Source organism: Bombina bombina, chromosome 5 (genome assembly GCF_027579735.1).
Source record: "Bombina bombina isolate aBomBom1 chromosome 5, aBomBom1.pri, whole genome shotgun sequence".
Classification (NCBI taxonomy): Eukaryota; Metazoa; Chordata; class Amphibia; order Anura; family Bombinatoridae; genus Bombina; species Bombina bombina.
The window spans coordinates 601,548,240-601,576,030 of NC_069503.1; the positions used below are offsets into that span (position 1 = coordinate 601,548,240).

The following is a 27,791-nucleotide window of genomic DNA, read 5'->3' on the forward strand; positions in this document are numbered from 1 at the left end:
CACTCCGGATCTGCGCATCGGGGAAGACTGATCCGCACCTCCGCTCCGCGCCTCCTTCACTCCGGATGAAGATAGCAGATGATGGAGCCGTCTGGAAGAAGAGCTTCACCACCGGAATTCAGGAACGGTGAGCACCTATTTGGGGCTTAGTCTTAGGCTTTTATTTTTAGATTTTTTTTTGGGCTGTAAAAGAGCTGATTGCCCTTTTAAGGGCAGTAAAAGAGTTGAATGCCCTTTTAAGGGCTATGCCCATACAAATGCCCCTTTAGGGGCAATGGGCAGCTTAGGTTTTTTTAGACTTGTTTTTTTTATTTTGGGGGGTTGGTTGGGTGGGGGGTTTTACTGTTAGGGGGTACTTTGTCATTTTTGACTGTATCTATGCAATACATAAAATGGATGTTTAAAGGGACACTCAAGTCAAAATTAAACTTCATGATTCAGATAGAGCATGCAATTTTAAACATCTTTCCAATTTACTTGCAGTAACAAAATGTGAAGTGTCTTTTTCTATTCATACTTTTTGAGTCACCAACTCCTACTGAGCATGTGCAATAATTCACTGCATATACGTATATGCATTTGTGATTGGCTGATGGCTGTCACATGATACAGGGGGAGTGGAAATAGACATAACTTTGAAATTTATTTAACAAAAATCTACTTCTCATTTGAAGTTCAGACTAAGTGCTTTTGCATTGTGTTCTTATCATCTATTTGTTGATTATGCAAATCTACTGTATTGACTGGTCCTTTAAGTGATTATATGATAAAACATACCTTTATTTTGTTGATCATTACACTAAAATAACTACCTCCGGCTACCCACTGCAAAACTATCATTTTTTTTTTCATGAAGTGACGTTTTTACCGCTTATCTAATAGCTGTGCTAGCCATATGGCACAGAAAATTACATGAGATGGATGCAAAATAAATAATGAAACTATAATGCAAAGTTGTTTCATTATGCATAAATAAACATTTTATATACAAATCTCAAGGCGTACACTGTCCCTTTAACTAGGACGAATATATTTATTTAGTAAAAGGAAATGGCTTTTACCTTAGTTTGTCACTTTTGTTCTGTTATTGGTTTAAGCTGTCCAGTATACAGACAATTATGTTATATAAAATATTGAAATAAATGTCAAACATCTGCTATTCTGACTGTTCCCAAGAAATGTTTTGACTGCTTCCATGGCACATCATCATTTGAAAGGGGAGAAGCCCCTCTTTAAAATGAGGAGTCATTTGTTCTCCTAGGATGCATGTGATCATTATGTGGAAGAGTAAATTACCTGCCCCTCTAACCAGCATGCAGTTTGTCTGTGAAGGATATGGGGCTATTACAGAGCTTATTTTTCCGCATCCCCCAAAACACTAAGGGACAAGAGAGTCCATTTTGCAATGTGAGTAACATCCTCTTTTCAATGTGGAGTTTCATACTCCTGCCATTGGTATGTAGTTTCCATTTTTATGGCATCAAATGGGTAGGTAACCCCTCTTTAAAAAGAGGAGTAACCCCTATTTTAATAAGACGATCATATCCTCAAATGGTCTGGTGATCATTGTGGCAACAGTGATAACATTATAGGTATTTGGAATAAAATCAGGTGGGTTGGGTTACTGTCTCTGCTGTACATATGGTGCCATGCTTTAACAATGCACTTGCAAATTTTGCTATTGGACCTACCAGTTAAGAAGTGAAAGAGGCTAGATTAGAATACAGGATGAATAATACCTGTAGTAGTAGACAAAGCAAGCACAGAAACACATGCCAGTTGCAAACTTGATACTAACAGTATAATGATGGAGGTGAAGTAGCAACCAGTTTAAATGAGATCAGTTTAATAAATAGTAAACAAGGTAATTGGAACAAGAAGCACTGCAATGCTCATGCAATCTAAATTTATAAGAACAGCCCAGAAAACATAATTTATGCTTACCTGATAAATGTATTTCTCTTGTAGTGTATCCAGTCCACGGATCATCCATTACTTGTGGGATATTCTCCTTCCCAACAGGAAGTTGAAAGAGGATCACCCACAGCAGAGCTGCTATATAGCTCCTCCCCTCACTGCCATATCCAGTCATTCGACCGAAACAAGCCGAAAAAGGAGAAACCATAGGGTGCAGTGGTGACTGTAGTTTAATTAAAATTTAGACCTGCCTGAAAAGGACAGAGCGGGCCGTGGACTGGATACACTACAAGAGAAATAAATTTATCAGGTAAGCATAAATTATGTTTTCTCTTGTTAAGTGTACCCAGTCCACGGATCATCCATTACTTGTGGGATACCCATACCAAAGCTAAAGTACACGAATGATGGGAGTGACAAGGCAGGAACTTAAACGGAAGGAACCACTGCCTGTAGAACCTTTCTCCCAAAAACAGCCTCCGAAGAAGCAAAAGTATCAAATTTGTAAAATTTGGAAAAAGTATGAAGGGAAGTTGCAGCCTTGCAAATCTGTTCAACAGAGGCCTCATTTTTAAAGGCCCAGGTGGAAGCCACAGCTCTAGTAGAATGAGCTGTAATCCTTTCAGGAGGCTGCTGTCCAGCAGTCTCATAGGCTAAACGGATTATACTCCGAAGCCAAAAAGAAAGAGAGGTTTCTGAGGCCTTCTGACCTCTCCTCTGTCCAGAGTAAACAACAAACAGGTTAGATGTTTGGCGAAAATCTTTAGTAGCCTGTAAGTAAAACTTCAAGGCACGGACTACGTCTAGATTATGCAAAAGACGTTCCTTCTTTGAAGAAGGATTAGGACATAATGATGGAACAACAATCTCTTGATTGATATTCTTGTTAGAAACCACCTTAGGTAAAAACCCAGGTTTTGTACGCAGAACAACTTTACCTGAATGAAAGATCAGATAAGGAGAATCACAATGTAAGGCAGATAACTCTGAGACTCTTCGAGCCGAGGAAATAGCCATCAGAAAAAAAACTTTCCATGAAAGAAGTTTGATATCAATAGAATGAAGGGGTTCAAACGGAACCCCTTGAAGAACTTTAAGAAGAATAGACAGAGCAGAAATCTGTCCCTTTAAAGAACCAGCTGATAATCCTTTGTCCAAACCCTCTTGGAGGAAGGACAATATCCTAGGAATCCTAACCCTACTCCATGAGTAATTCTTGAATTCACACCAATGAAGATATTTACGCCATATCTTGTGGTAAATTTTCCTGGTGACAGGCTTTCGTGCCTGTATTAAGGTATCAATTACTGACTCGGAGAAGCCACGCTTTGATAGGATCAAGCGTTCAATCTCCATGCAGTCAGTCTCAGAGAAAGTAGATTCGGATGATTGAAAGGACCTTGTATTAGAAGGTCTTGTCTCAAAGGCAGAGTCCATGGTGGAAAGGATGACATGTCCTAGTGGACATGTCATCCTTTCCACCATGGACTCTGCCTCTGAGGTTCCCTCTTTTTTGGGAACCACAAACAGATTTGAATAAAACCCCTGTCCTTGTTCCGTCCGCGGAACTGGATGGATCACTCCCATTACAAGAAGATCTTGTACGCAGCTTAGGAATGCCTCTTTCTTTATCTGGTTTGCAGATAATCTTGAAAGGTGAAATCACCCTTGTGGAGGAGAAGCTTTGAAGTCCAGAAGATATCCCTGAGATATGATCTCCAACGCCCAGGGATCCTGAACATCTCTTGCCCACGCCTGGGCGAAGAGAGAGAGTCTGCCCCCTACTAGATCCGTTGTCGGATAGGGGGCCGCTTCCTCATGCTGTCTTAGAGGCAGCAGCAGGCTTTCTGGCCTGCTTGTCCTTGTTCCAGGACTGGTTAGGTTTCCAGGCCTGCTTGGATTGAGCAAAAGTTCCCTCTTGTTTTGAAGCAGAGGAAGTTGATGCTGCACCTGCCTTGAAATTTCGAAAGGCACAAAAATTAGACTGTTTGGCCTTTGATTTGGCCCTGTCCTGAGGAAGGTTATGACCCTTACCTCCAGTAATGTCAGCAATAATTTCTTTCAAACCAGGCCCGAATAAGGTCTGCCCCTTGAAAGGAATGTTGAGTAATTTAGACTTTGAAGTCACATCAGCTGACCAGGATTTGAGCCATAGCGCCCATGGTCTGCATACCAGGTCCTGCGTGGCCAAGCAGGCGCTATCAATATCACCGATGCTCTTTCCTGTTTGATTTTGGCAATCAGACGAGGGAGCAGAGGAAACGGTGGAAACACATAAGCCAGGTTGAAGAACCAAGGTGCTGCTAGAGCATCTATCAGTGCCGCTTCTGGGTCCCTGGACCTGGATCCGTAACAAGGAAGCTTGGCGTTCTGGCGAGACGCCATGAGATCCAATTCTGGTTTGCCCCAACAGAGAACCAATTGAGCAAACACCTCCGGATGGAGTTCCCATTCCCCCCGGATGAAAAGTCTGATGACTTAGAAAATCCGCCTCCCAGTTCTCTACACCTGGGATATGGATCGCTGACAGGTGGCAAGAGTGAGTCTCTGCCCAGCGAATTATCTTGGAGACTTCTGACATCGCTAGGGAACTCCTGGTTCCCCCTTGATGGTTGATGTAAGCCACAGTTGTGATGTTGTCCGACTGAAATCTGATGAACCTCAGTGTTGCTAGCTGAGGCCAAGACAGAAGAGCATTGAAAATTGCTCTTAACTCCAGAATATTTATTGGGAGGAGTTTCTCCTCCTGAGTCCATGAACTCTGAGCCTTCAGGGAGTTCCAGACTGCACCCCAACCTAGAAGGCTGGCATCTGTTGTTACAATTGTCCAATCTGGTCTGCGAAAGGTCATACCTTTGGACAGATGGACCAGAGATAGCCACCAGAGAAGAGAATCTCTGGTTTCCTGATCCAGATTTAGTAGAGGGGACAAATCTGTGTAATCCCCATTCCACTGACTGAGCATGCATAATTGCAGCGGTCTGAGATGCAGGCGCGCGAATGGCACTATGTCCATCGCCGCTACCATTAAGCCGATTACTTCCATGCACTGAGCCACCGTGGGGCGCGGAATGGAGTGAAGAACACGGCAAGCATTTAGAAGTTTTGATAACCTGGACTCCGTCAGGTAAATTTTCATTTCTACAGAATCTATTAGAGTCCCTAGGAAGGAAACCATCGTGATAGGAGATAGAGAACTCTTTTCTTCATTCACTTTCCACCCATGCGACCTCAGGAATGCCAGAACTATCTCTGTATGAGATTTGGCAATTTGAAAGCTTGACGCCTGTATCAGGATATCGTCCAGGTAAGGAGCCACCGCTATGCCTCACGGTCTTAGGACCGCCAGAAGTGAGCCCAGAACCTTCGTAAAAATTCTTGGGGCTGTAGCCAACTCGAATGGAAGAGCTACAAATTGGTAATGCCTGTCTAGAAAGGCAAACCTCAGGAACTGATGATAATTCTTGTGAATCGGAATGTGAAGGTAGGCATCCTTTAAGTCCACTGTGGTCATGTACTGACACTCTTGGATCATGGGTAAAATGGTTCGAATAGTTTCCATCTTGAATGACGGAACTATGAGGAATTTGTTTAGGATCTTTAAATCCAAAATTGGTCTGAAGGTTCCCTCTTTTTTGGGAACCACAAACAGATTTGAATAAAACCCCTGTCCTTGTTCCGTCCGCGGAACTGGATGGATCACTCCCATTACAAGAAGATCTTGTACGCAGCTTAGGAATGCCTCTTTCTTTATCTGGTTTGCAGATAATCTTGAAAGGTGAAATCACCCTTGTGGAGGAGAAGCTTTGAAGTCCAGAAGATATCCCTGAGATATGATCTCCAACGCCCAGGGATCCTGAACATCTCTTGCCCACGCCTGGGAGAAGAGAGAGAGTCTGCCCCCTACTAGATCCGTTGTCGGATAGGGGGCCGCTTCCTCATGATATCTTAGAGGCAGCAGCAGGCTTTCTGGCCTGCTTGCCCTTGTTCCAGGACTGGTTAGGTTTCCAGGCCTGCTTGGATTGAGCAAAAGTTCCCTCTTGTTTTGAAGCAGAGGAAGTTGATGCTGCACCTGCCTTGAAATTTCAAAAGGCATGAAAATTAGACTGTTTGGCCTTCGATTTGGCCCTGTCCTGAGGAAGGGTATGACCCTTACCTCCAGTAATGTCAGCAATAATTTCTTTCAAACCAGGCCCGAATAAGGTCTGCCCCTTGAAAGGAATGTTGAGTAATTTAGACTTTGAAGTCACATCAGCTGACCAGGATTTGAGCCATAGCGCCCTACGCGCCTGGATGGCGAATCCGGAATTCTTAGCCGTTAGTTTAGTCAAATGAACAATGGCATCAGAAACAAATGAGTTAGCTAGCTTAAGAGTTCTAAGCTTGTCAAAAATTTCAGTCAATGGAGCTGTATGGATGGCCTCTTCCAGGGCCTCAAACCAGAATGCCGCCGCAGCAGTGACAGGCGCAATGCATGCAAGGGGCTGTAAAATAAAACCTTGTTGAATAAACATTTTCTTAAGGTAACCCTCTAATTTTTTTATCCATTGTATCTGAAAAAGCACAACTGTCCTCAACCGGGATAGTGGTACGCTTTGCTAAAGTAGAAACTGCTCCCTCCACCTTAGGGACAGTCTGCCATAAGTCCCGTGTAGTGGCATCTATTGGAAACATTTTTCTAAATATAGGAGGTGGGGAAAAGGGCACACCGGGCCTATCCCACTCCTTACTAATAATTTCTGTAAGCCTTTTAGGTATTGGAAAAACATCAGTACTCACCGGCACTGCATAGTATTTATCCAGCCTACACAATTTCTCTGGCACTGCAATTGTGTCACAGTCATTCAGAGCAGCTAATACCTCCCCAAGCAATACACGGAGGTTCTCAAGCTTAAATTTAAAATTAGAAATCTCTGAATCAGGTCTCCCTGATTCAGAGACGTCACCCACAGACTGAAGCTCTCCGTCCTCAGGTTCTGCATATTGTGACGCAGTATCAGACATGGCTCTTACAGCATCTACGCGCTCTGTATCTCGTCTAACCCCAGAGCTATCGCGCTTGCCTCTCAATTCAGGCAATCTGGATAATACCTCTGACAGGGTATTATTCATGATTGCAGCCATGTCCTACAAAATAATCTCTATGGGCGTCCCTGATGTACTTGGCGCCATATTAGCATGCGTCCCTTGAGCGGGAGGCGAAGGGTCCGACACGTGGGGAGAGTTAGTCGGCATAACTTCCCCCTCGACAGACCCCTCTGGTGACAATTATTTTATAGATAAAGACTGATCTTTACTGTTTAAGGTGAAATCAATACATTTAGTACACATTCTCCTATGGGGCTCCACCATGGCTTTTAAACATAATGAACAAGTATCCTCTGTTTCAGACATGTTTGTACAGACTAGCAATGAGACTAGCAAGCTTGGAAAACACTTTAAAGCAAGTTAACAAGCAATATAAAAAACGTTACTGTGCCTTTAAGAGAAACAAATTTTGACAAAATTTGAAATAACAGTGAAAAAAGGCAGTTACACTAACAAAATGTTTACAGTGTATGTAACAAGTCAGCAGAGCATTGCACCCACTTGCAAATGGATGATTAACCCCTTAAAAACAAAAACAGAATAATAAATGACAAAAACGTTTTTTAAACACAGTCACAACAACTGCCACAGTCTACTGTGGCTTTGTACCTTCCTCAAACACGACTTTGAAGCCTTTTGAGCCCTTCAGAGATGTCCTGGATCATGCAGGAAGAAGCTGAATGTCTCTGTCAGTATTTTTAGCTGCATAGAAAAGCACTAAAATAGGCCCTTCCCACTCATATTGCAACAGTGGAAAGCCTCAGGAACTGTTTCTAGGCAAAAATCAAACCAGCCATGTGGAAAAAACTAGGCCCCAATAAGTTTTGTCACCAAACATATATAAAAACGATTAAACATGCCAGCAAACGTTTTATATTACACTTTTATAAGAGTATGTATCTCTATTAATAAGCCTAATACCAGTCGCTATCACTGCATTTAAGGCTTTACTTACATTAATCCGGTATCAGCAGCATTTTCTAGCAAATTCCATCCCTAGAAAAATATTAATTGCACATACCTTATTGCAGGAAAACCTGCACGCCATTCCCTCTCTGAAGTTACCTCACTCCTCAGAATATGTGAGAACAGCAATGGATCTTAGTTACTTCTGCTAAGATCATATAAATCACAGGCAGATTCTTCTTCTAATGCTGCCTGAGATGAAACAGTACACTCCGGTACCATTTAAAAATAACAAACTTTTGATTGAAGTTAAAAAACTAACTATAATACACCACTCTCCTCTTACTACGTCCATCTTTGTTATGAGTTGCAAGAGAATGACTGGATATGGCAGTGAGGGGAGGAGCTATATAGCAGCTCTGCTGTGGGTGATCCTCTTTCAACTTCCTGTTGGGAAGGAGAATATCCCACAAGTAATGGATGATCCGTGGACTGGATACACTTAACAAGAGAAATAGGCAAATAAAGTAAACAGAACATGTAATTCATAACTAGAACAAACCTCAGCAGATGGCTAAAAGTACAATCCAGCAGGCAACATAGCAAAATTCACAAGAATGTAGGCAATGAAATGTGTGGTAAAGCAAAGAGTGATGCAAAGGGATATAGGCAGTGAGAGGTTAATATGTGGCAGCTTCCAATAAGCATAGCCTAATAAAACAAACATGGTCATACAGGGGAATTCAGGCAGGAAGTAAGGTTAAATCAGTTAATACAGTTATTTTCTGACAGTACTTGATCTGCTGAAAAAAATGTATGATTTGTGTGGGCACTTCACAGAAAAAGCATTGAAACTGATGTGTGAATGTACTGAGTGACTAAGCACATAGCTTCAGCACAGGAGTATGTAATGGCTGAGCAGTGAAGACAAATAATACATTGTTTATTTTTTTAAAGAAAATGCATAAGTCATCTTGAATGTTTCAAAAGAATGAAAAAAAGTCACAACATATACGTAATTTATGAAACGTTGATACAGTATTTAAGATTCTTTTGGGGGGCGGGGGTTCCTTTGTGGTAATTATATAAAAAAAAGCAAAAACTAGCAAATGTATTTTGATATATTTACCAATACTTGTATATTGAATAAATTAAAGTTTAATTAAAAAGTACTAACATTTGCATTTCTCTGTTCTTAACACATTATTTTTCAAACAAAGGAAACATAATGTACCCGCATCAGAAGTGAGGAGAAACCCATAGTCGATTATGGGAGTAGTGGAAAACAATTTACCCAGATAAGACTGAGCTGTAGTATTTAAGGATATACATAAAATATACGGCTAGATTTGGAGTTTTGTCGGTAACGACCCGAAATTCTAACGCCGGCTTTTTTCTGGCCGCACCATAAAAATAACTCTGGTATTGAGAGTCCACATAAAGGCTGCGTTAGGCTCCAAAAAAGGAGCGTAGAGCATTTTTAACGCAGCTTCAACTCTCGATACCAGAGTTGCTTACGCAAGCGGCCAGCCTCAAAAACGTGCTCGTGCACGATTCCCCCATAGGAAACAATGGGGCTGTTTGAGCTGAAAAAAAACCTAGGACCTGCAAAAAAGCCGCGTTCAGCTCCTAACGCAGCCCCATTGTTTGCTATGCGGAAACACTTCCTACGTCTGCACCTAACACTCTAACATGTACCCCGAGTCTAAACACCCCTAACCTTACACTTATTAACCCCTAATCTAAATTAATTAAATAAAATACCTACAATTAACCTAACACTACACTATCAATAAATTAATTAAATACAATTCCTACAAATAAATACAATTAAATAAACTAGCTAAAGTACAAAAAATAAAAAAGAACTAAGTTACAAAAAATAAAAAAATATTTACAAACATAAGAAAAATATTACAACAATTTTAAAATAATTACACCTACTCTAAGCCCCCTAATAAAATAACAAAGCCCCCCAAAATAAAAAAATGCCCTACCCTATTCTAAATTACTAAAGTTCAAAGCTCTTTTACCTTACCAGCCCTGAACAGGGCCCTTTGCGGGGCATGCCTCCGACGCGGAACATCCATCCTGGCCGACGACTGAACGACGAATGACGGTTCCTTTAAATGACGTCATCCAAAATGGCGTCCCTCGAATTCCGATTGGCTGATAGGATTCTATCAGCCAATCGGAATTAAGGTAGGAATATTCTGATTGGCTGATGGAGTCAGCCAATCAGAATCAAGTTCAATCCGATTGGCTAATACGATCAGCCAATCAGATTGAGCTCGCATTCTATTGGCTGATCGGAACAGCCAATAGAATGCGAGCTCAATCTGATTGGCTGATTGGATCAGCCAATCGGATTGAACTTGATTCTGATTGGCTGATTCCACCAGCCAATCAGAATATTCCTACCTTAATTCCGATTGGCTGATAGAATCCTATCAGCCAATCGGAATTCGAGGGACGCCATCTTGGATGACGTCATTTAAAGGAACCGTCATTCGTCGTTCAGTCGTCGGCCAGGATGGATGTTCCGCGTCGGAGGTCTTCAGGATGCTGCCGCTTCGCTCCGGATGGATGCCGCTTGGATGAAGACTTCAATCGGATGGAAGACCTCTTCTGCCCCGCTTGGATGAAGACTTCAGCCGGATCATGGACCTCTTCAGCCCCCCGCTTGGGCTTGGATCAGGACATCGGAGGAGCTCTTCTGGACGGATCGGTGTGATACCCGGTGAGGTGAAGACAAGGTAGGATGATCTTCAGGGGCTTAGTGTTAGGTTTATTTAAGGGGGGTTTGGGTTAGATTAGGGGTATGTGGGTGGTGGGTTGTAATGTTGGGGGGGGGGGTATTGTATGTTTTTTTTTACAGGCAAAAGAGCTGAATTTCTTGGGGCATGCCCCGCAAAGGGCCCTGTTCAGGGCTGGTAAGGTAAAAGAGCTTTGAACTTTAGTAATTTAGAATAGGGTAGGGCATTTTTTTATTTTGGGGGGCTTTGTTATTTTATTAGGGGGCTTAGAGTAGGTGTAATTAGTTTAAAATTGTTGTAATTTTTTTCGTATGTTTGTAAATATTTTTTTATTTTTTGTAACTTAGTTCTTTTTTATTTTTTGTACTTTAGCTAGTTTATTTAATTGTATTTATTTGTAGGAATTGTATTTAATTAATTTATTGATAGTGTAGTGTTAGGTTAATTGTAGGTAATTGTAGGTAGTTTATTTAATTAATTTATTGATAGTGTAGTGTTAGGTTTAATTGTAACTTAGGTTAGGATTTATTTTACAGGTAATTTTGTAATTATTTTAACTATTTTAGCTATTAAATAGTTCTTAACTATTTAATAGCTATTGTACCTGGTTAAAATAAATACAAAGTTACCTGTAAAATAAATATTAATCCTAAAATAGCTATAATATAATTATAATTTATATTGTAGCTATATTAGGATTTATTTTACAGGTAAGTATTTAGCTTTAAATAGGAATAATTTATTTAATAAGAGTTAATTAATTTCGTTAGATGTAAATTATATTTAATTTAGGGGGGTGTTAGTGTTAGGGTTAGACTTAGCTTTAGGGGTTAATACATTTATTTGAATAGCGGTGAGCTCCAGTCGGCAGATTAGGGGTTAATAATTGAAGTTAGGTGTCGGCGATGTTAGGGAGGGCAGATTAGGGGTTAATACTATTTATTATAGGGTTAGTGAGACGGATTAGGGGTTAATAACTTTATAATAATAGCGGTGCGGTCCGCTTGGCAGATTAGGGGTTAATAAATGTAGGCAGGTGGAGGCGACGTTGAGAGGGGCAGATTAGGGGTTAATAAATATAATATAGGGGTCGGCGGTGTTAGGGGCAGCAGATTAGTGGTACATAAGTATAACGTAGGTGGTGGCGCTTTGCGGTCGGCAGATTAGGGGTTAATTATTGTAGGTAGCTGGCTGCGACGTTGTGGGGGGCAGGTTAGGGGTTAATAAATATAATATAGGGGTCGGCGGTGTTAGGGGCAGCAGATTAGGGGTACATAAGTATAACGTAGGTGGCAGCGCTTTGCGGTCGGCAGATTAGGGGTTAATTATTGTAGGTAGCTGGCTGCGACGTTGTGGGGGGCAGGTTAGGGGTTAATAAATATAATATAGGGGTCGGCGGTGTTAGGGGCAGCAGATTAGGGGTACATAAGTATAACGTAGGTGGCGGTCGGCAGATTAGGGGTTAAAAAATTTTAATCGAGTGGCGGGGACCTCGGTTTAGGGGTACATAGGTAGTTTATGGGTGTTAGTGTACTTTAGAGCACAGTAGTTAAGAGCTTTATAAACCGGCGTTAGCCCAGAAAGCTCTTAACTACTGACTTTTTTTCTGCGGCTGGAGTTTTGTTGTTAGATTTCTAACGCTCACTTCAGACACGACTCTAAATACCGGAGTTAGAAAAATCCCATTGAAAAGATAGGATACGCAATTGACGTAAGGGGATCTGCGGTACGGAAAAGTCGCGGCTGAAAAGTGAGCGTTAGACCCTTTTTTGAGTGACTCCAAATACCGGAGGTAGCCTAAAACCAGCGTTAGGAGCCTCTAACGCTGGTTTTCACGGCTAACGCCAAACTCCAAATCTAGGCCATAGTATTTATAATACAGATTCTAAAAAAATCTTGTACATAACATTCAGTTATTTATTTCTACATAAAGAGTATTGTGATATTTAAAGTATGCAAGCTTTCTATGGCCCCCCCAAAAAATGACAATAACTTTATGGGTGTAACGACACGCACATTCAAATATTTAAAGGGACCTGAAACACAATTTTTTTTCTTTCATGATTTATAAAGTGCATGCAATTTTAAACAACTTTCTAATTTACTTCTATTAGCTAATTAACGTCATTATCTTAATATCCTTTGTTGAAATGCATATCTAAATAGGCTCAGTAGCTGCACATAGATGCCTCGTGTAATTGGCTCACCCATGCGCATTGCTATTTCTTCAAGGATATCTGAAGAATGAAGCAAATTAAATAGAAGTAAATTGGAATGTTGTTTAAAAACTTAATTATGCTTACCTGATAATTTCATTTCCATCTGTGGGAGGAGAGTCCACTACTTCATTCATTACTTGTGGGAAATAAGAACCTGACCACCAGGAAGAGGCAAAGACACCCCAGCCAAAGGTGTAAATACCTCCCCCACTCCCCTCATACCCCAGTAATTCTGCCAAGGGAGCAAGAAACAGTAGGAGAAATATTTAAATCCGCCCACCGGAGCAAACGGCCGGGAGCAGTGGACTCTCCTCCAACAGATGGAAATGAAATTATCAGGTAAGCATAATTTAAGTTTTCCATCTTAATGCGAGGAGAGTCCACTGCTTCATTCATTACTTGTGGGAACAAACACCCAAGCTCTAGAGGACACTGAATGAACAAAAAACGGGAGGGTAAAAGGAGGCGGACCCTATACTGAGGGCCCCACAGTCTGCAAAACCTTTCTCCGAAACACAGCTTCTGCCGAAGCAAAGACATCAAATTTGTAAAACTTTGTAAAAGTATGTAAGGAGGACCAAGTAGCCGCCTTACAAATCTGCTCCACAGAGGCCTCGTTCTTAAAGGCCCAAAAAGAGGCCACAGCCGTAATCCTCTGAGGAGGCTTATGTCCTGCTGTCTCATAGGCCAAACGGATAATGCTCCTCAACCAAAAAGACAAAAAAGTGGAAGAGACCTTCTGCCCCCTACGCTTCCCTGAATACACCACAAATAAGGACGTCTGTCTGAAATCTTTCGTGGCCTGAAGATAAAACTTCAAGGCTCGAACCACATGCATGTTATGCAGTAACCTTTCCTTAGACAAAGAAGGGTTAGGACACAAGGAAGGAACTACTATCTCCTGATTGATGTTACCATCTGACACCACCTCGGGAAGAAATCCCAACCCAGTGCGAAGCACAGTATTATCAGCGTAAAAAACAGGTAAGGGGGCTCAGATTGCAAGGCCGGTAACTCAGAGACCCTGCGAGCCGATGCAATAGCCAGAAGAAATATAACCTTCCAGGAAAGAATCTTAATGTCAAGCGCATGCATAGGCTCAAATGGAGCCCTCTGCAAAACCTTAAGAACCAAGTTTAAACTTCAAGGAGGAGCATCATTTCTAAAGACAGGTCTGATCCTAGACAGAGCCTGAATAAAGGACTAAATATCAGGAACCTCCGCTAGCTTCTTGTGTAACAGCACCGACAATGCCGAAATCTGTCCCCTTAAGGAACTGGCGGCAAGACTCTTATCCAGTCCATCCTGGAGAAAGGCCAGAATCATGGATACCCTAACCTTGTGCCAGGGATATCCAAGTTCCTCCCACCAGGATAAGTAGGTAATCCACACCTTATGATAAATGCGACGAGTGACCGGCTTCCTGGCCTGGATGAGAGTATCAATTACTCTCTCAGAAAAACCTCTCTTAGCCAAGACTAGTCTTTCAATCTCCACGCAGACAGCCTCAGAGAATCAAGATTTTGGTGCAGGAAGGGACCCTGAACCAGCAGATCTCTGCGCCAGGGTAACCTCCATGGAGGAGACAATGACATCCCCACCAGATCCGCAAACCACGTCCGTGGCCACAATGGAGCAATCAGAATGGTCGAAGCTTGCTCCTGTTTGATGCGTGCCACCACTCGAGGAAGAAGTGGCAACGGTGGAAATATATAAATTAGGTTGAACTCCCAAGGCACTGCTAAGGCATCTATAAGCTCTGCCTGTGGGTTCCTGGACCACGACCCGTATCTGAGTAGCTTGAAGTTAAGTCTGGATGCCATCTCCGGCGTCCCCCATCTGTTGCAGATCTCCGCAAACACCTCGGGATGGAGAGACCATTCCCCCGGATGAAACTACTGTCTGCTGAGAAAGCCTGCTTCCCAGTTGTCCACACCCGGAATGTGGATCGCTGTAAGCCACGAGTTAATGTTGTCCGACTGGAATCTGATTAATCGGAACAACCCCAGGTAGGGCCAAGCCCTCAGAGCGTTAAATATCGCTCGAAGTTCCAGAATATTTATTAGTAGAGTCGACTCCTCTCGAGTCCACCTGCCCTGTGCCCTTCTGGTACCCCAAACAGCTCCCCATCCTGATAGACTTGAGTCCATGGTCACAATCTCCTAGGATGACCTCAAGAAGGATGTCCCCTGGGCCAGCTGACTCGGATGGATCCACTAAGAGAGGGATTCCCTCACTCGGTTGTCCAGAGAGATCTGTTGGGATAGATTTAAGTGATCGCCGTTCCATTGTCTCAACATTCATAACTGAATAGATCTTAGATGGAACCTGGCGAATGGAATGACATCTATGCTGGATACCATGAGCCCAATCACCTCCATACACCTGGCCAAGACAGCTGGACGCAATCTTGGAACGTCTGATCTGTCAAGAATATCTTCATAGATATGGAATCTATTATCGTACCCAGGAACTCCACCATGTTGCTGGGAACCAGAGAACTCTTTCCTTCGTTTATCTTCCATCCATGGGATTGAAGGAGGAGAAAGAGAGCCCTCAAATGGTCCTCCGCAAGACTTCAGGACGGAGCCTGGACCAGAATATCGTCCAGATAAGGAGCCACCACAATACCTCTGGCTCTTGCTACCGCGAGTAGCGCCCCCTGAACCTTCATAAAGACTCTTGGGGCAGTCGCCAGACCGAACGGTAGGGCCACAAACTGAAAGTGTTGGTCCAGAAATGCGAATCTTAGGAACCTGACATGGTCCTTGTGGATTGCCACGTGAAGGTAGGCATCCTTCAAGTCTGTCATCATAAATTGCCCCTCTTGAACTATGGAACTGACAGAAACTTGTTTAGGCACTTTGGGACCATGAAAAGGTTTGAACAGTACCCTAGACCCCTTTCTGCTGGAGGTACTGGAACGATTACCCCGAGAGATGAGAGATTCTTCATGCACTCTAGAAAGGCGTCTCTCTTCTCTGGTCTTGAGGATAGGTTTGACAGGAGGAATCTGCCCCTGGGTGGATGAGTCCTGAACCCTATCCTCTACCCCTGGGTGATAACCTCCAGAACCCAAGGATCCTGGACGTCTTTCATCCAAGTCTCTGCGAACAGGACGGATCAGGGGCTGCCCCTTCATGCCAACTTTGTCTTGGCAGGCTTCTTGCACTGCTTGGACTTGTTCCAAGATTGAGCTGACATCCAAGATACCTTGGACTGCTCGGTCTTCGCAGCAGGCTGCTGGCGTTGAGACTTGTCCGAAAGAAAGGAACGAAAAGTAGAGCCCTTAGGCTTATTCTTCTTATCCTGCAGAAGGAAAGCACCCTTGCCTCCCATGACCATAGATATGATAGAGTCCAGGCCTGGACCAAAAAGAACTTTTCCCTGAAACGGAAGGGATAGTAATCTAGACTTGGAAGTCATGTCCGCAGATCATGACTTTAACCATAGAGCCCTGCAGGCTAGAAAAGAGCGAACCTGATGTTTTGGCATTCAGGCGAATAACCTGCATGTTTGCATCACAGATAAAAGAGTTAGCTACCCTTAAGGCCTTAATCTTTTCCTGTATCTCCTTGAGGGGAGTCTCCACCTTGACCATAGCTGACTGTGCGTCACACCAATAGGTAGCCACTCCAGCCACCGCAGCAATCGCCGCTACCGGTTAGAAAACAAACTCTGTGAATTGGAACATCTTTCTCAACATGGATTCTAACTTCTTATCCATGGGCTCTATGAACAACGAACTATTCTCAATGGGAATAGTCGTACGCTTAGCGAGAATGGAGATAGCTTCATCCACCTTAGGAATGGCCCCCCATAGCTCAAGCTGAAAGTCCGGAACGGGGAACAGCTTTTTAAAAAAGGTAGAGGAAGAAAAGGTTAAGGGAGAACTGGGAAGGTCTGGGGCACCACCCGGTCCTGGTAAATCCTATCTAGCTTAGGGATCGTAGGTTCTTCCGGAAGCCTCGGTTCCGGAACCTCCAGCGTAGCAAGCACTTCTTTCAGTAAAAAGCGCAAATGCTCCATCTTAAACTTTAAATCTGGCTGCTCCGAAGCCGGAGGTCTAAAAGACGCAGATTCCGTCCCAGAGAGAGAGCACCCTCCAACGAGTCGGAGGCGTCCCCCTCAACAGATAATCTCTCAGAGACATCCAACGGAGTAGATGACCCCTGGGATGGAAGGCTATGTCTTTCACTTTGCTTGCGCTTCGCAGGGCGAGGTAGGGCATTGAAGGCCACAGAAACCGCCTCTTGCAACTGGGCAGTGAAATCTGGCGGCCACGAGGCCCCTCCCGCGGGAGGATTAGTAGGCCCTTGGGGGGCTACATGTGTAATCAGAGATGAATGTTGGGAACGCACCTCTCGGGACGGAGAACCCTCAGAGGTGAACGGCTCAGTAGTACTAAATGTCTTATATTTTTAGATATTGCAATCTTATCAAAGCATGTGAAACACAACTGAGTAGGCAGATCAACCTGTGCCTCCTCACAATAAACACAGGTATTAGATTTGATTAAAGATGTAGTATCCTCTAACATATAAGAGTCCTGCATAGCTTTCGCCTTTAATACGGACTGAGAAAGATTAAATGGCACCTTTATACACCAATGGCCGGGGCACTCACCACCTCCTATGACCCGAACCACGGAGAAACAGTTACGTCTCCCGCAAATGCCGATGAGGAAAGAGGAAGTTGAAGAGGCCACACCCGGTCACATGGAGTGCCATGCAGGACCGCCCCTGCACTACAGAGAAACCGCAACAAAAAATAGGCCGCGCCAATCTTACCTGACTGTTCACACATTGCTAGAGCCTCATCTCACACATGATGTAGCATTAACACAATAAAGATATTATGCATAAATCCCCCTCCCTGTTCAATAATCCTCTTTCCAGGGATATTAACCCTTGATTCTATACAGATAAAAGGAGACACACTGTGACCCTGTCTTCTTGCGTTATCATATGAGTATAAATTAAACGATCTTACCAGAATCTATACTGTGGAACAGGAACACAGCCCTTCAAGTGTGACAGGTAAGTAGCACTGCTCCTGACATGGACTTGAGTGAATAAAGGCAGGCATCGAAACTCGTCAACGCTGATTGCCAAGAAGCTGTTAACATGAGTCGGGATGGGTTCGCAGAGACTACACTCCCTGCATCTCTGGACTCTAACTTTCATCCAGGCTCTCACTGAGAGGCTGACAGGATTACTTAAAATTCCAGTCCCATTTCAAAGAGTACTACCCTCCATAAGAGACTACTCCGAATCTTCCGACACTTCTCTGCCAACCTCCTGTGACAAAAGGCAAAGAATGACTGGGGGATGAGGGGAGTGGGGGAGGTATTTAAGCCTTTGGTGGCCAGGTTCTTATTTTCCACAAGTAATGAATGAAGCAGTGGACTCTCCTCCCATTAAGATTTAAATTGTATGTTCTATCTAAATCATGAAAGGAAGAATTGGGGTTTCATGACCCTTTAAATTTTTACTAACAGGGTTTTCTTATCCATGTACAAATTGCATCAAATTTAAAATATTTGTCTTGCTCAAGTTTGACATCAGATTCTCAAAACAATATTTTATTTATGTCAGAATGTTCACTTAGCAAGAATGAAACGTCTTTCTGGAATCTTCCTAAACAAGTTTGAGAATACAAGAATTTTGAAAACTAGATTAGAAACTTACCCTATCCCAGTTAAAGCAAAGGCCAATTCTATCAAGTTGTTTCCGCATGTGCTCAATGTTACTGCAAAAAAAAAATAATAAGTGAAATAATTGTAAATTACTTTTTGCATTAAATTGAGGTTAAAGGACCAGTAAACATTACATTTTAACACGCTATTTAACTATGTCTATTTTAACAATACATTAAGAAAGAAGAAGATTCATATGAATATTGTGTTATTAAAGTATACTATAATATTAAAGGGACACTCAAGTCAAAATAAACTATTATGATTCAGAAAGAGCATGCAGTTTTAATACGCTTTCCAATTTACTTCTATTATCAAATTTTGCTAAGGCTTTTAATATTCACACTTTCTGGGGAAGAAGATCCTACTGAGCATGTGCACAAGCTCACAGGGTATACGTATACTAGTCTGTGATTGGCTGATGTCTGTCACATGATACAGGGGGCAGAAAATGGAAGTAAAAAATAAATTTGTCAGAAAAAAAATCTACTGATTATTTGAAATTCAGAGTAGGTTTTAAATGATTGTCTTTTTATTATGCACTTAGTAATTATGCAATTCTACTGCATTGAGGGGTCCTTTAAAACACCTTGAAAATCTTCCTAAACTTACTGAGTGGCAATGTCAAGACAGCCTTCTCAGACTGCGTGCATGGCATAATATATTTATATATATTTTTAATTCTTAATATTTTATTGAGGTTGTTAGAAATTACAGCATTAAACAAATGTTCAATCAAAGTGATAACACATACACAAATAATTGTCAGGATAATAGTACACAATTACAAATTTGCTAAACACAAGGCAATGTATTAACTGAGAAGATAGAAGTTCTTATATCGTCAGTGTAGAAAAACATATGGAAATTAAACCTCATATTTAATAATATAAGTTCGTCCTGAACTTCAGAGGGTCATTCTTGGGTCCAACTCCAAGTGATCATAGATAACTTGGAGGAGAAAATCTGACAATTTGAATGATCACTCTTGGACCTTAGAACAATATCACATGTAAGAAAAATAAAATAATACAGGAAACCTAATAGCTGTTATAGAACTGTACATATCGAATTCCCTTCAACCTATGCTAGAGGTCACTCTTGTACCTCAGTTTACACACCAGTATTGTCTGAGGGAATACTACATTTAAACTGATATGATGTAAGATAAGGAGGAAGACTGTGCTGGGGAGGAAACTTGCTATAAACCATCATATAATCTATTATTATAGAACTGCCATGTCATTCATTTAAAGGGACACTGAACCCAAATGTTTTCTTTCGCGATTCAGATAGAGCCTGCAATTTTAAGCAACTTTCTAATTTACTCCTATTATCAAATGTTCTTCATTCTCTTGGTATCTTTATTTGAAAAGCAAAAATGTAAGTTTAGATGCCGGCCCTTTTTTGGTGAACAACCTGGGTTGTTCTTGCTGCTTGGTGAATAAATTCACCCACCAATAAACAAGTGCTGTCGAGTGTCAAATAAAGATAGCAAGAGAACGAAGAAAAATGAGAATAGGAGTAAATTAGAAAGTTGTTTAAAATTGCATGCTCTATCTGAATTACGAAAAAAAAAATTTGGGTTCAGTGTCCCTTTAAAAAACCAAATTTATGCTTACCTGATAAATGTATTTCTCTTGTGGTGTATCCAGTCCACGGGTTCATCCATTACTTGTGGGATATTCTCCTTCCCAACAGGAAGTTGCAAGAGGACACCCACAGCAGAGCTGTCTATATAGCTCCTCCCCTAACTGCCACCCCCAGTCATTCGACCGAAGACAAGCAAGAAAAAAAGGAGAAACTATAGGGTGCAGTGGTGACTGTAGTTTAAAAATAAAAAACACCTGCCTTAAAATGACAGGGCGGGCCGTGGACTGGATACACCACAAGAGAAATAAATTTATCAGGTAAGCATAAATTTGGTTTTCTCTTGTAAAGGTGTATCCAGTCCACGGGTTCATCCATTACTTGTGGGATACCAATAGCAAAGCTTTAGGACATGGATGAAGGGAGGGACAAGGCAGGAACTTAAACGGAAGGCACCACTGCCTGTAAGACCTTTCTCCCAAAAATAGCCTCCAAAGAAGCAAAAGTATCGAATTTGTAGAATTTAGAAAAAGTATGAAGCGAAGACCAAGTCGCCGCCTTACAAATCTGTTCAACAGAGGCCTCATTTTTAAAAGCCCATGTGGAAGCCACCGCTCTAGTGAAATGAGCTGTAATTCTTTCAGGAGGCTGCTGGCCAGCAGTCTCATAAGCTAAGCGGATTATGCTTTTCAGCCAAAAAGAAAGAGAAGTTGCCGAAGCCTTTTGGCCTCTCCTCTGTCCAGAGTAGACAACAAACAAAGCAGATGTTTGACGAAAATCCTTCGTAGCTTGTAAATAAAACTTTAAAAGACGAACCACATCAAGATTGTGTAAAAGACGTTCCTTCTTTGAGGAAGGATTAGGACATAATGAAGGAACAACAATCTCCTGATTGATATTCTTATTAGATACTATCTTAGGAAGAAACCCAGGTTTGGTACGCAAAACTACCTTATCTGCATGGAAAATCAGATAAGGGGAATCACACTGTAAAGCAGATAACTCAGAAACTCTTGGAGCCGAGGAGATAGCTACTAAAAACAGAACTTTCCAAGATAAAAGCTTAATATCTATGGAATGCAAAGGTTCAAACGGAACCCCTTGAAGAACTTTAAGAACTAAATTTAAACTCCAAGGCGGAGCAACAGGTTTAAACACAGGCTTGATTCTAACTAAAGCCTGACAAAACGCCTGAACGTCTGGAACCTCAGGCAGACGTTTGTGCAAAAGAATAGACAGAGCAGAAATCTGTCCCTTTAAGGAACTAGCTGACAATCCTTTCTCCAATCCCTCTTGGAGAAAGGATAAGATTCTAGGAATCCTGACTTTACTCCATGAGTAACCCTTGGATTCACACCAATGAAGATATTTACACCATATCCTATGATAGACTTTCCTGGTGACAGGCTTTCGAGCCTGAATTAAGGTATCAATGACCGACTTGGAAAACCCACGCTTTGATAGAATCAAGCATTCAATCTCCAAGCAGTCAGACGCAGAGAAATTAGATTTGGATGTTTGAAAGGACCTTGAAGTTGAGGGTCCTGCCTTAGCGGCAGAGTCCATGGTGGAAAGGATGACATGTCCACCAGATCTGCATACCAAGTCCTGCGTGGCCATGCAGGAGCTATCAAAATCACTGAAGCTCTCTCCTGCTTGATCTTGGCAATCAGACGAGGGAGCAGAGGAAACGGTGGAAACACATAAGCCAGGCTGAAGGACCAGGGTTCTGCTAGAGCATCTATCAGCGCTGCCTTGGGATCCCTGGACCTGGACCCGTAACGAGGAAGCTTGGCGTTCTGACGAGACGCCATGAGATCCAGTTCTGGTTTGCCCCATAGTTGAATCAACTGAGCAAATACCTGCCGACTTAGGAAATCCGCCTCCCAGTTCTCTACTCATGGGATATGGATAGCTGAGAGATGGCAAGAGTGAACCTCTGCCCATAGAATTACCTTTGAGACCTCCAAAATTGCCAGGGGGCTCCTTGTTCCCCCCTGATGGTTGATATAGGCTACAGTCGTGATGTTGTCCGACTGAAATCTGATGAACCTGACCGCAGCTAGATGAGGCCAAGCCTGAAGAGCATTGAATATCGCTCTTAGTTCCAGAATGTTTATCGGAAGGAGGGCTTCCTCCTGAGTCCACGAACCCTGAGCCTTCAGGGAGTTCCAGACTGCGCCCCAGCCCAGAAGGCTGGCATCTGTCGTCACTATAGTCCATTCTGGCCTGCGGAAACTCATTCTCCTGGACAGATGGACCCGAGATAGCCACCAGAGAAGAGAATCCCTGGTCTCTTGATCCAGATTTAGCAGAGGGGACAAATCTGTGTAATCCCCATTCCACTGATTGAGCATGCAAAGTTGCAGTGGTCTGAGATGTAGGCGGGCAAACGGAACTATGTCCATTGCCGCAACCATTAAGCCGATTACTTCCATACACTGAGCCACTGACGGCTGAGAAGTGGAATAAAGAGCACGGCAGGAAGTTAGAAGCTTTGACAACCTGACCTCTGTCAGAAAAATCTTCATTTCTACTGAATCTATCAGAGTTCCTAGGAAGGAAACTATTGTGAGAGGGGAGAGAGAACTCTTTTCTTTGTTCACCTTCCACCCGTGAGACCTCAGGAATGCCAGAACAATGTCCGTATGGGACTTGGCGATTTGAAAATTCGACGCCTGTATCAGAATGTCGTCTAGGTAAGGAGCCACCGCTATGCCTCGTGGCCTTAGAACCGCCAGAAGGGACCCTAGAACCTTCGTAAAGATTCTTGGTGCCGTGGAAGAGCCACAAACTGGTAATGCCTGTATAGGAAGGAAAACCTGAGAAACCGATGATGATCTCTGTGTATCGGAATGTGGAGATAAGCATCCTTTAAGTCCATGGTAGTCATATATTGACCCTCCTGGATCATAGGTAGGATGGTTTGAATAGTCTCCATCTTGAAGGATGGGACTCTGAGAAATTTGTTTAGGATCTTGAGATCCAAGATTGGTCTGAAAGTTCCCTCTTTTTTGGGAACTATAAACAGATTTGAATAGAAGCCCTGCCCCTGTTCCCCCCTTGGAACTGGGTGGATCATTCCCATAACCAGAAGGTCTTGAACGCAATGTAAGAATGCCTCTCTCTTTATCTGGTTTGCAGATAATTGTGCAAGATGAAATCTCCCCTTTGGAGATGAGGCTTTGAAATCCAGAAGATATCCCTGGGAAACAATCTCCAGAGCCCAGGGATCCTGGACGTCTCTTGCCCAAGCCTGGGCGAAGAGAGAAAGTCTGCCCCCAACTAGATCCGGTCCCGGATCGGGGGCTACTCCTTCATGCTGTCTTAGAGGCAGCAGCAGGTTTTATGGCCTGCTTTCCCTTATTCCAAGCCTGGTTAGGTCTCCAGACTGGCTTGGACTGGGCAAAATGTCATTCTTGTTTTGCAGTAGAGGAAGTTGAAGCTGCGCCACTCTTGAAGTTTCAAAAGGAACGAAAATTAGTCTGTTTGGTCCTTAATTTGTTGGACCTATCCTGGGGAAGGGTGTGGCCTTTTCCTCCAGTAATATCAGAAATGATCTCCTTCAGTCCAGGCCCGAATAGGGTCTGCCCTTTGAAGGGGATGTTGAGAAGCTTAGACTTTGAAGTAACGTCAGCTGACCAGGATTTAAGCCATAGCGCCCTACGCGCCTGAATGGCAAAACCTGAATTCTTAGCCGTTAGCTTTGTTAAATGAAAAACGGCGTCAGAAATAAATGAATTGGCTAACTTAAGAGCTTTAAGCCTGTCTAGGATATCATCCAACGGGGTCTCCACCTGTAAATCCTCTTCAAGAGACTCGAACCAGAAAGCCGCTGCAGCAGTGACTGGGGCAATGCATGCAAGAGGCTGGAGAATAAAACCTTGTTGTATAAAGATTTTCTTAAGGAAACCCTCTAATTTTTTATCCATTGGATCTAGGAAAGCACAACTGTCCTCGACGGGGATAGTTGTACGCTTAGCTAGGGTAGAGACTGCTCCCTCCACCTTAGGGACGTCTCGTCTGCCATGAGTCCCGTGTAGCGGCATCTATGGGAAACATCTTTTTAAAAGCAGGAGGAGGAGAGAACGGTACAAGTCACCACATATCTCTTGATACTTCCTTTCTTGTCGAGAGTTGCAGGAGAATGACTGGGGGTGGCAGTTAGGGGAGGAGCTATATAGACAGCTCTGCTGTGGGTGTCCTCTTGCAACTTCCTGTTGGGAAGGAGAATATCCCACAAGTAATGGATGAACCCGTGGACTGGATACACCTTTACAAGAGAAATCTAAATTTGCATTTAATCTAAACTATTAGTGAAATTAGAGAAGGCTTTTCCTAAAAGCATAATGGTAATCATGCGGCACTAGAGTCACAAATATTACACTTAAGAGACTAAAAACATCTATTCTATTGTCCGGGTTGCCTTAAAACCAAAATAAGAGAAACAAACCTCTGATAACTTACATTAAGAGATGTAGAAATATGTGGATGCTAGTAAGAAAAATGTAAATCTGCAAAAATAATTTGGATAAAGCATTCATAAGATTTATAAAAGCGGCCCCTTAATTACGAAGAGTAAGGGAAGGCTGTAAGACTACTGCTACTCTATGATACTTATTTTAATAAACTTAAAAAGGGGTCTAAGCCTTATTCTGGTTTATTCTACTAATAATAATGTGTCATTATATAGCTCTAGAGGAAAAACAGGTAATGAGATATTCAGATAAAATTAGAGCTTCTACTTGTACAATAATATACTATACAACAAATAGGAAGCAATAGTACTAGAGGTGGGGGGGTTCCTTGAGTAGGTGGCCGCCAAAGGTCTCCGAAGTCCAGGTCAGGTTCCAGTAATCATCAACACATCAGATTTGGTATCAATCCGCTCAGAAATCTCATGACAGGATCATAATCTAATAGTTTTATCGCAGAATGAAGAAGGATTTGAATGATAATCGGCGGATCAAACATGGAGCTCCTGATATTTCAACCCATAATAGTTTCTGCCTAGGCATGCCCCCCCATGCGGAATAATTTTAATAAAGCCAATCGCATTGCTAGAATATATATAGTATGAGGCTCTTCCCTAAGGGTAGGCTCTAAACCTGTGCCAGAAACATCATTGCTGATTCTAGAAAAGCCAATGTGTGCATGCTATTATCCCAGTTACGTCTGGCTGAGTGAACTACGCATGCTCATGGCGCTGTGCATATTCACAAGTTTGGCACCCAGGTAGCCCTCCATGATAGGACTTGAAAAGTCAGTATCACAGAGGGCCTGGAACTAAGAGGGAAAAATAATAGATGTATATTGATAATTATTCATATAAAAATAATAACATTACTGGAATATTTTATTTTGAGTTTACTGCCCCTTTAATCAAGGTTATCTGATATTTTAAATCACCTTACTTAAAGGGACAGTAAAGTCAAAATTAAGCTTAGATTGGATAGAGCATGCAATTTTAACCAACTTTTCAATTTACTTTTATTATTAATCTTGCTTAGTTCTCTTGATATCCTTTGTTAAAGAGAATCCTAGGTGAGCTCAGGAGCATGCAGATGCCCTTAACCATCTGTTTGCAGCAATGTTTAAAACAATGTTTTATATTGTTGCAAACTCTGCTGCTATAGAGTGTCTATAGCATTCTATGGCAGCATTGTTTTCAACTATGTATAACATTGCTACAAACTTTGTTGCAAACACTGCTGCCAAATGGTTAAATACATGTGCATGCTCCTGATCTCACCTAGCATTACACTTTGTAGGATACCAAATGAACTAAGCAAAATTGATAACAGAAATAAATTGGAAAGTTGTTTAAAATTGCATGCTCTATCTAATCTAATCTAATTGTGACTTTACTATCTCTTTAATAAAAAATAAAAAAAAAGACCTGGCTATTCAGTAACAGGGTTACTATTCTCCTTGCATTGAAACATTATAGAATGTCTAGAATAAACGTTCCTCCTAACCATGATTCTCTGAAATTAGGACAACTGAGAGTCAATAACCATTAATAATAGCACTTTCAAAATAAATTCAAAGTATTATTTTTTTTTACATTTTCAAAACAACCACACACAATCATTTTACATTTAAATATATTGCCCCTTTTGTATACGAGATTGTGCATCCCATGATATTAACCACTTCAAGTAATCAAGGTTGCATAGTGTGCCTTTCCGCTACCCTCCAGAAGCACTCTACATTGTAAAGTTGACATGCACAGAGTCAGTGATGTTATAAATGAATTCACCAGTGACCCCCAACCCAGGACTTCATATCTGGCTGAACCTAATATTGAGTAGGGAGACAGTAAATGTACATGCTACCCCAATGCATAGAACTCTGCATCTATACACCTAGATTTACGAGTTTTGCGTTAACAGGGGTGCGGTGCTAACGAGCAGTTTATGCTCACTTGCAGACAGCGATGGTATTACGGGTTTTTATAAACCCGGCGTTAGCCGCAAAAAAGTGAGCGAAGAGCAAAATTTTGCTACACATCTCACCTCAATACCAGTGCTGCTTACGTTAGCGGTGAGCTGGTAAAACTTGCTCGTGCACGATTTCCCCATAGGGATCAATGGGGGAGAGCCAGCTAAAAAAAAACCTAACAAAAGCAAAAAAGCAGCGTTTAGCTCCTAACGCAGTCCCATTGATTCCTATGGGGAAATACATTTTATGTCTACCCCTAACATCCTAACATGAACCCTGAGTCTAAACATCCCTAATCTTACACTTATTAACCCCTAATCTGCCGTCCCAGACATCGCCGACACCTGCATTATATTATTAACCCCTAATCTGCCGCTCCGGACACCGCAGACACCTACATTTTACTTGTGAACCACTAATCTGCTGCCCCCAACATCGCCGAACCCTACATTATATTTATTAACCCCTAATCTGCCGCCCACAACGTCGCCACCACTATAATAAAGTTATTAACCCCTAAACCTAAGTCTAACCCTAAACCCCCCTAACTTAAATATAATTTAAATAAATGTAAATTAAATTACTACAATTAACTAAATTATTCCTATTTAAAACTAAATACTTACCTATAAAATAAACCCTAAGCTAGCTACAATATAACTAATAGTTACATTGTAGCTAGCTTAGGGTTTATTTTTATTTTACAGGCAAGTTTGTTTTTATTTTAACTAGGTAGAATAGTCATTAAATAGTTATTAACTATTTAATGACTACCTTGTTAGACAAATGTACCTGTAAAATAAAACCTAACCTAAGTTACAATTACACCTAACACTACACTATAATTAAACTAAACTAAATACAATTAATTACAATTAAATAAAATTATCTAAAGAACGAAAAAAATAAACACTAAATTACAGAAAATAATAAAATAATTACAAGATTTTTAAACTAATTACACCTAATCTAATCCCCCTAACAAAATAAAAAAGCCCCCCAAAATAAAAAAGCCCTACCCTACACTAAATTACAAATAGCCCTTAAAAGGGCCTTTTGCGGGGCATTGCCCCAAAGTAATCAGCTCTTTTACCTGTAAAATAAAAGTACAAATCTCCCCCCAACATTAAAACCCACCACCCACACAACCAACCCTACTCTAAAACCCACCCA

General features: G+C 41.9%; 1 protein-coding gene across 4 annotated transcripts in view; it reads right to left on the minus strand.

The window, feature by feature from the left end:
* Window positions 1-27,791, minus strand: part of LARS2 (leucyl-tRNA synthetase 2, mitochondrial) — a 515,565-nt gene that overhangs the window by 421,918 nt on the left and 65,856 nt on the right. For all 4 annotated transcript variants that reach the window (XR_008402566.1, XM_053714561.1, XM_053714560.1 and 1 more), the window contains one exon: window positions 18,577-18,637. Coding sequence is in view for 3 of the 4 variants with exons in the window: in XM_053714561.1 (XP_053570536.1) it covers window positions 18,577-18,637 (61 nt within the window). In the remaining variant the exon portion in view is untranslated. The remainder of the gene's footprint in view (window positions 1-18,576; window positions 18,638-27,791) is intronic.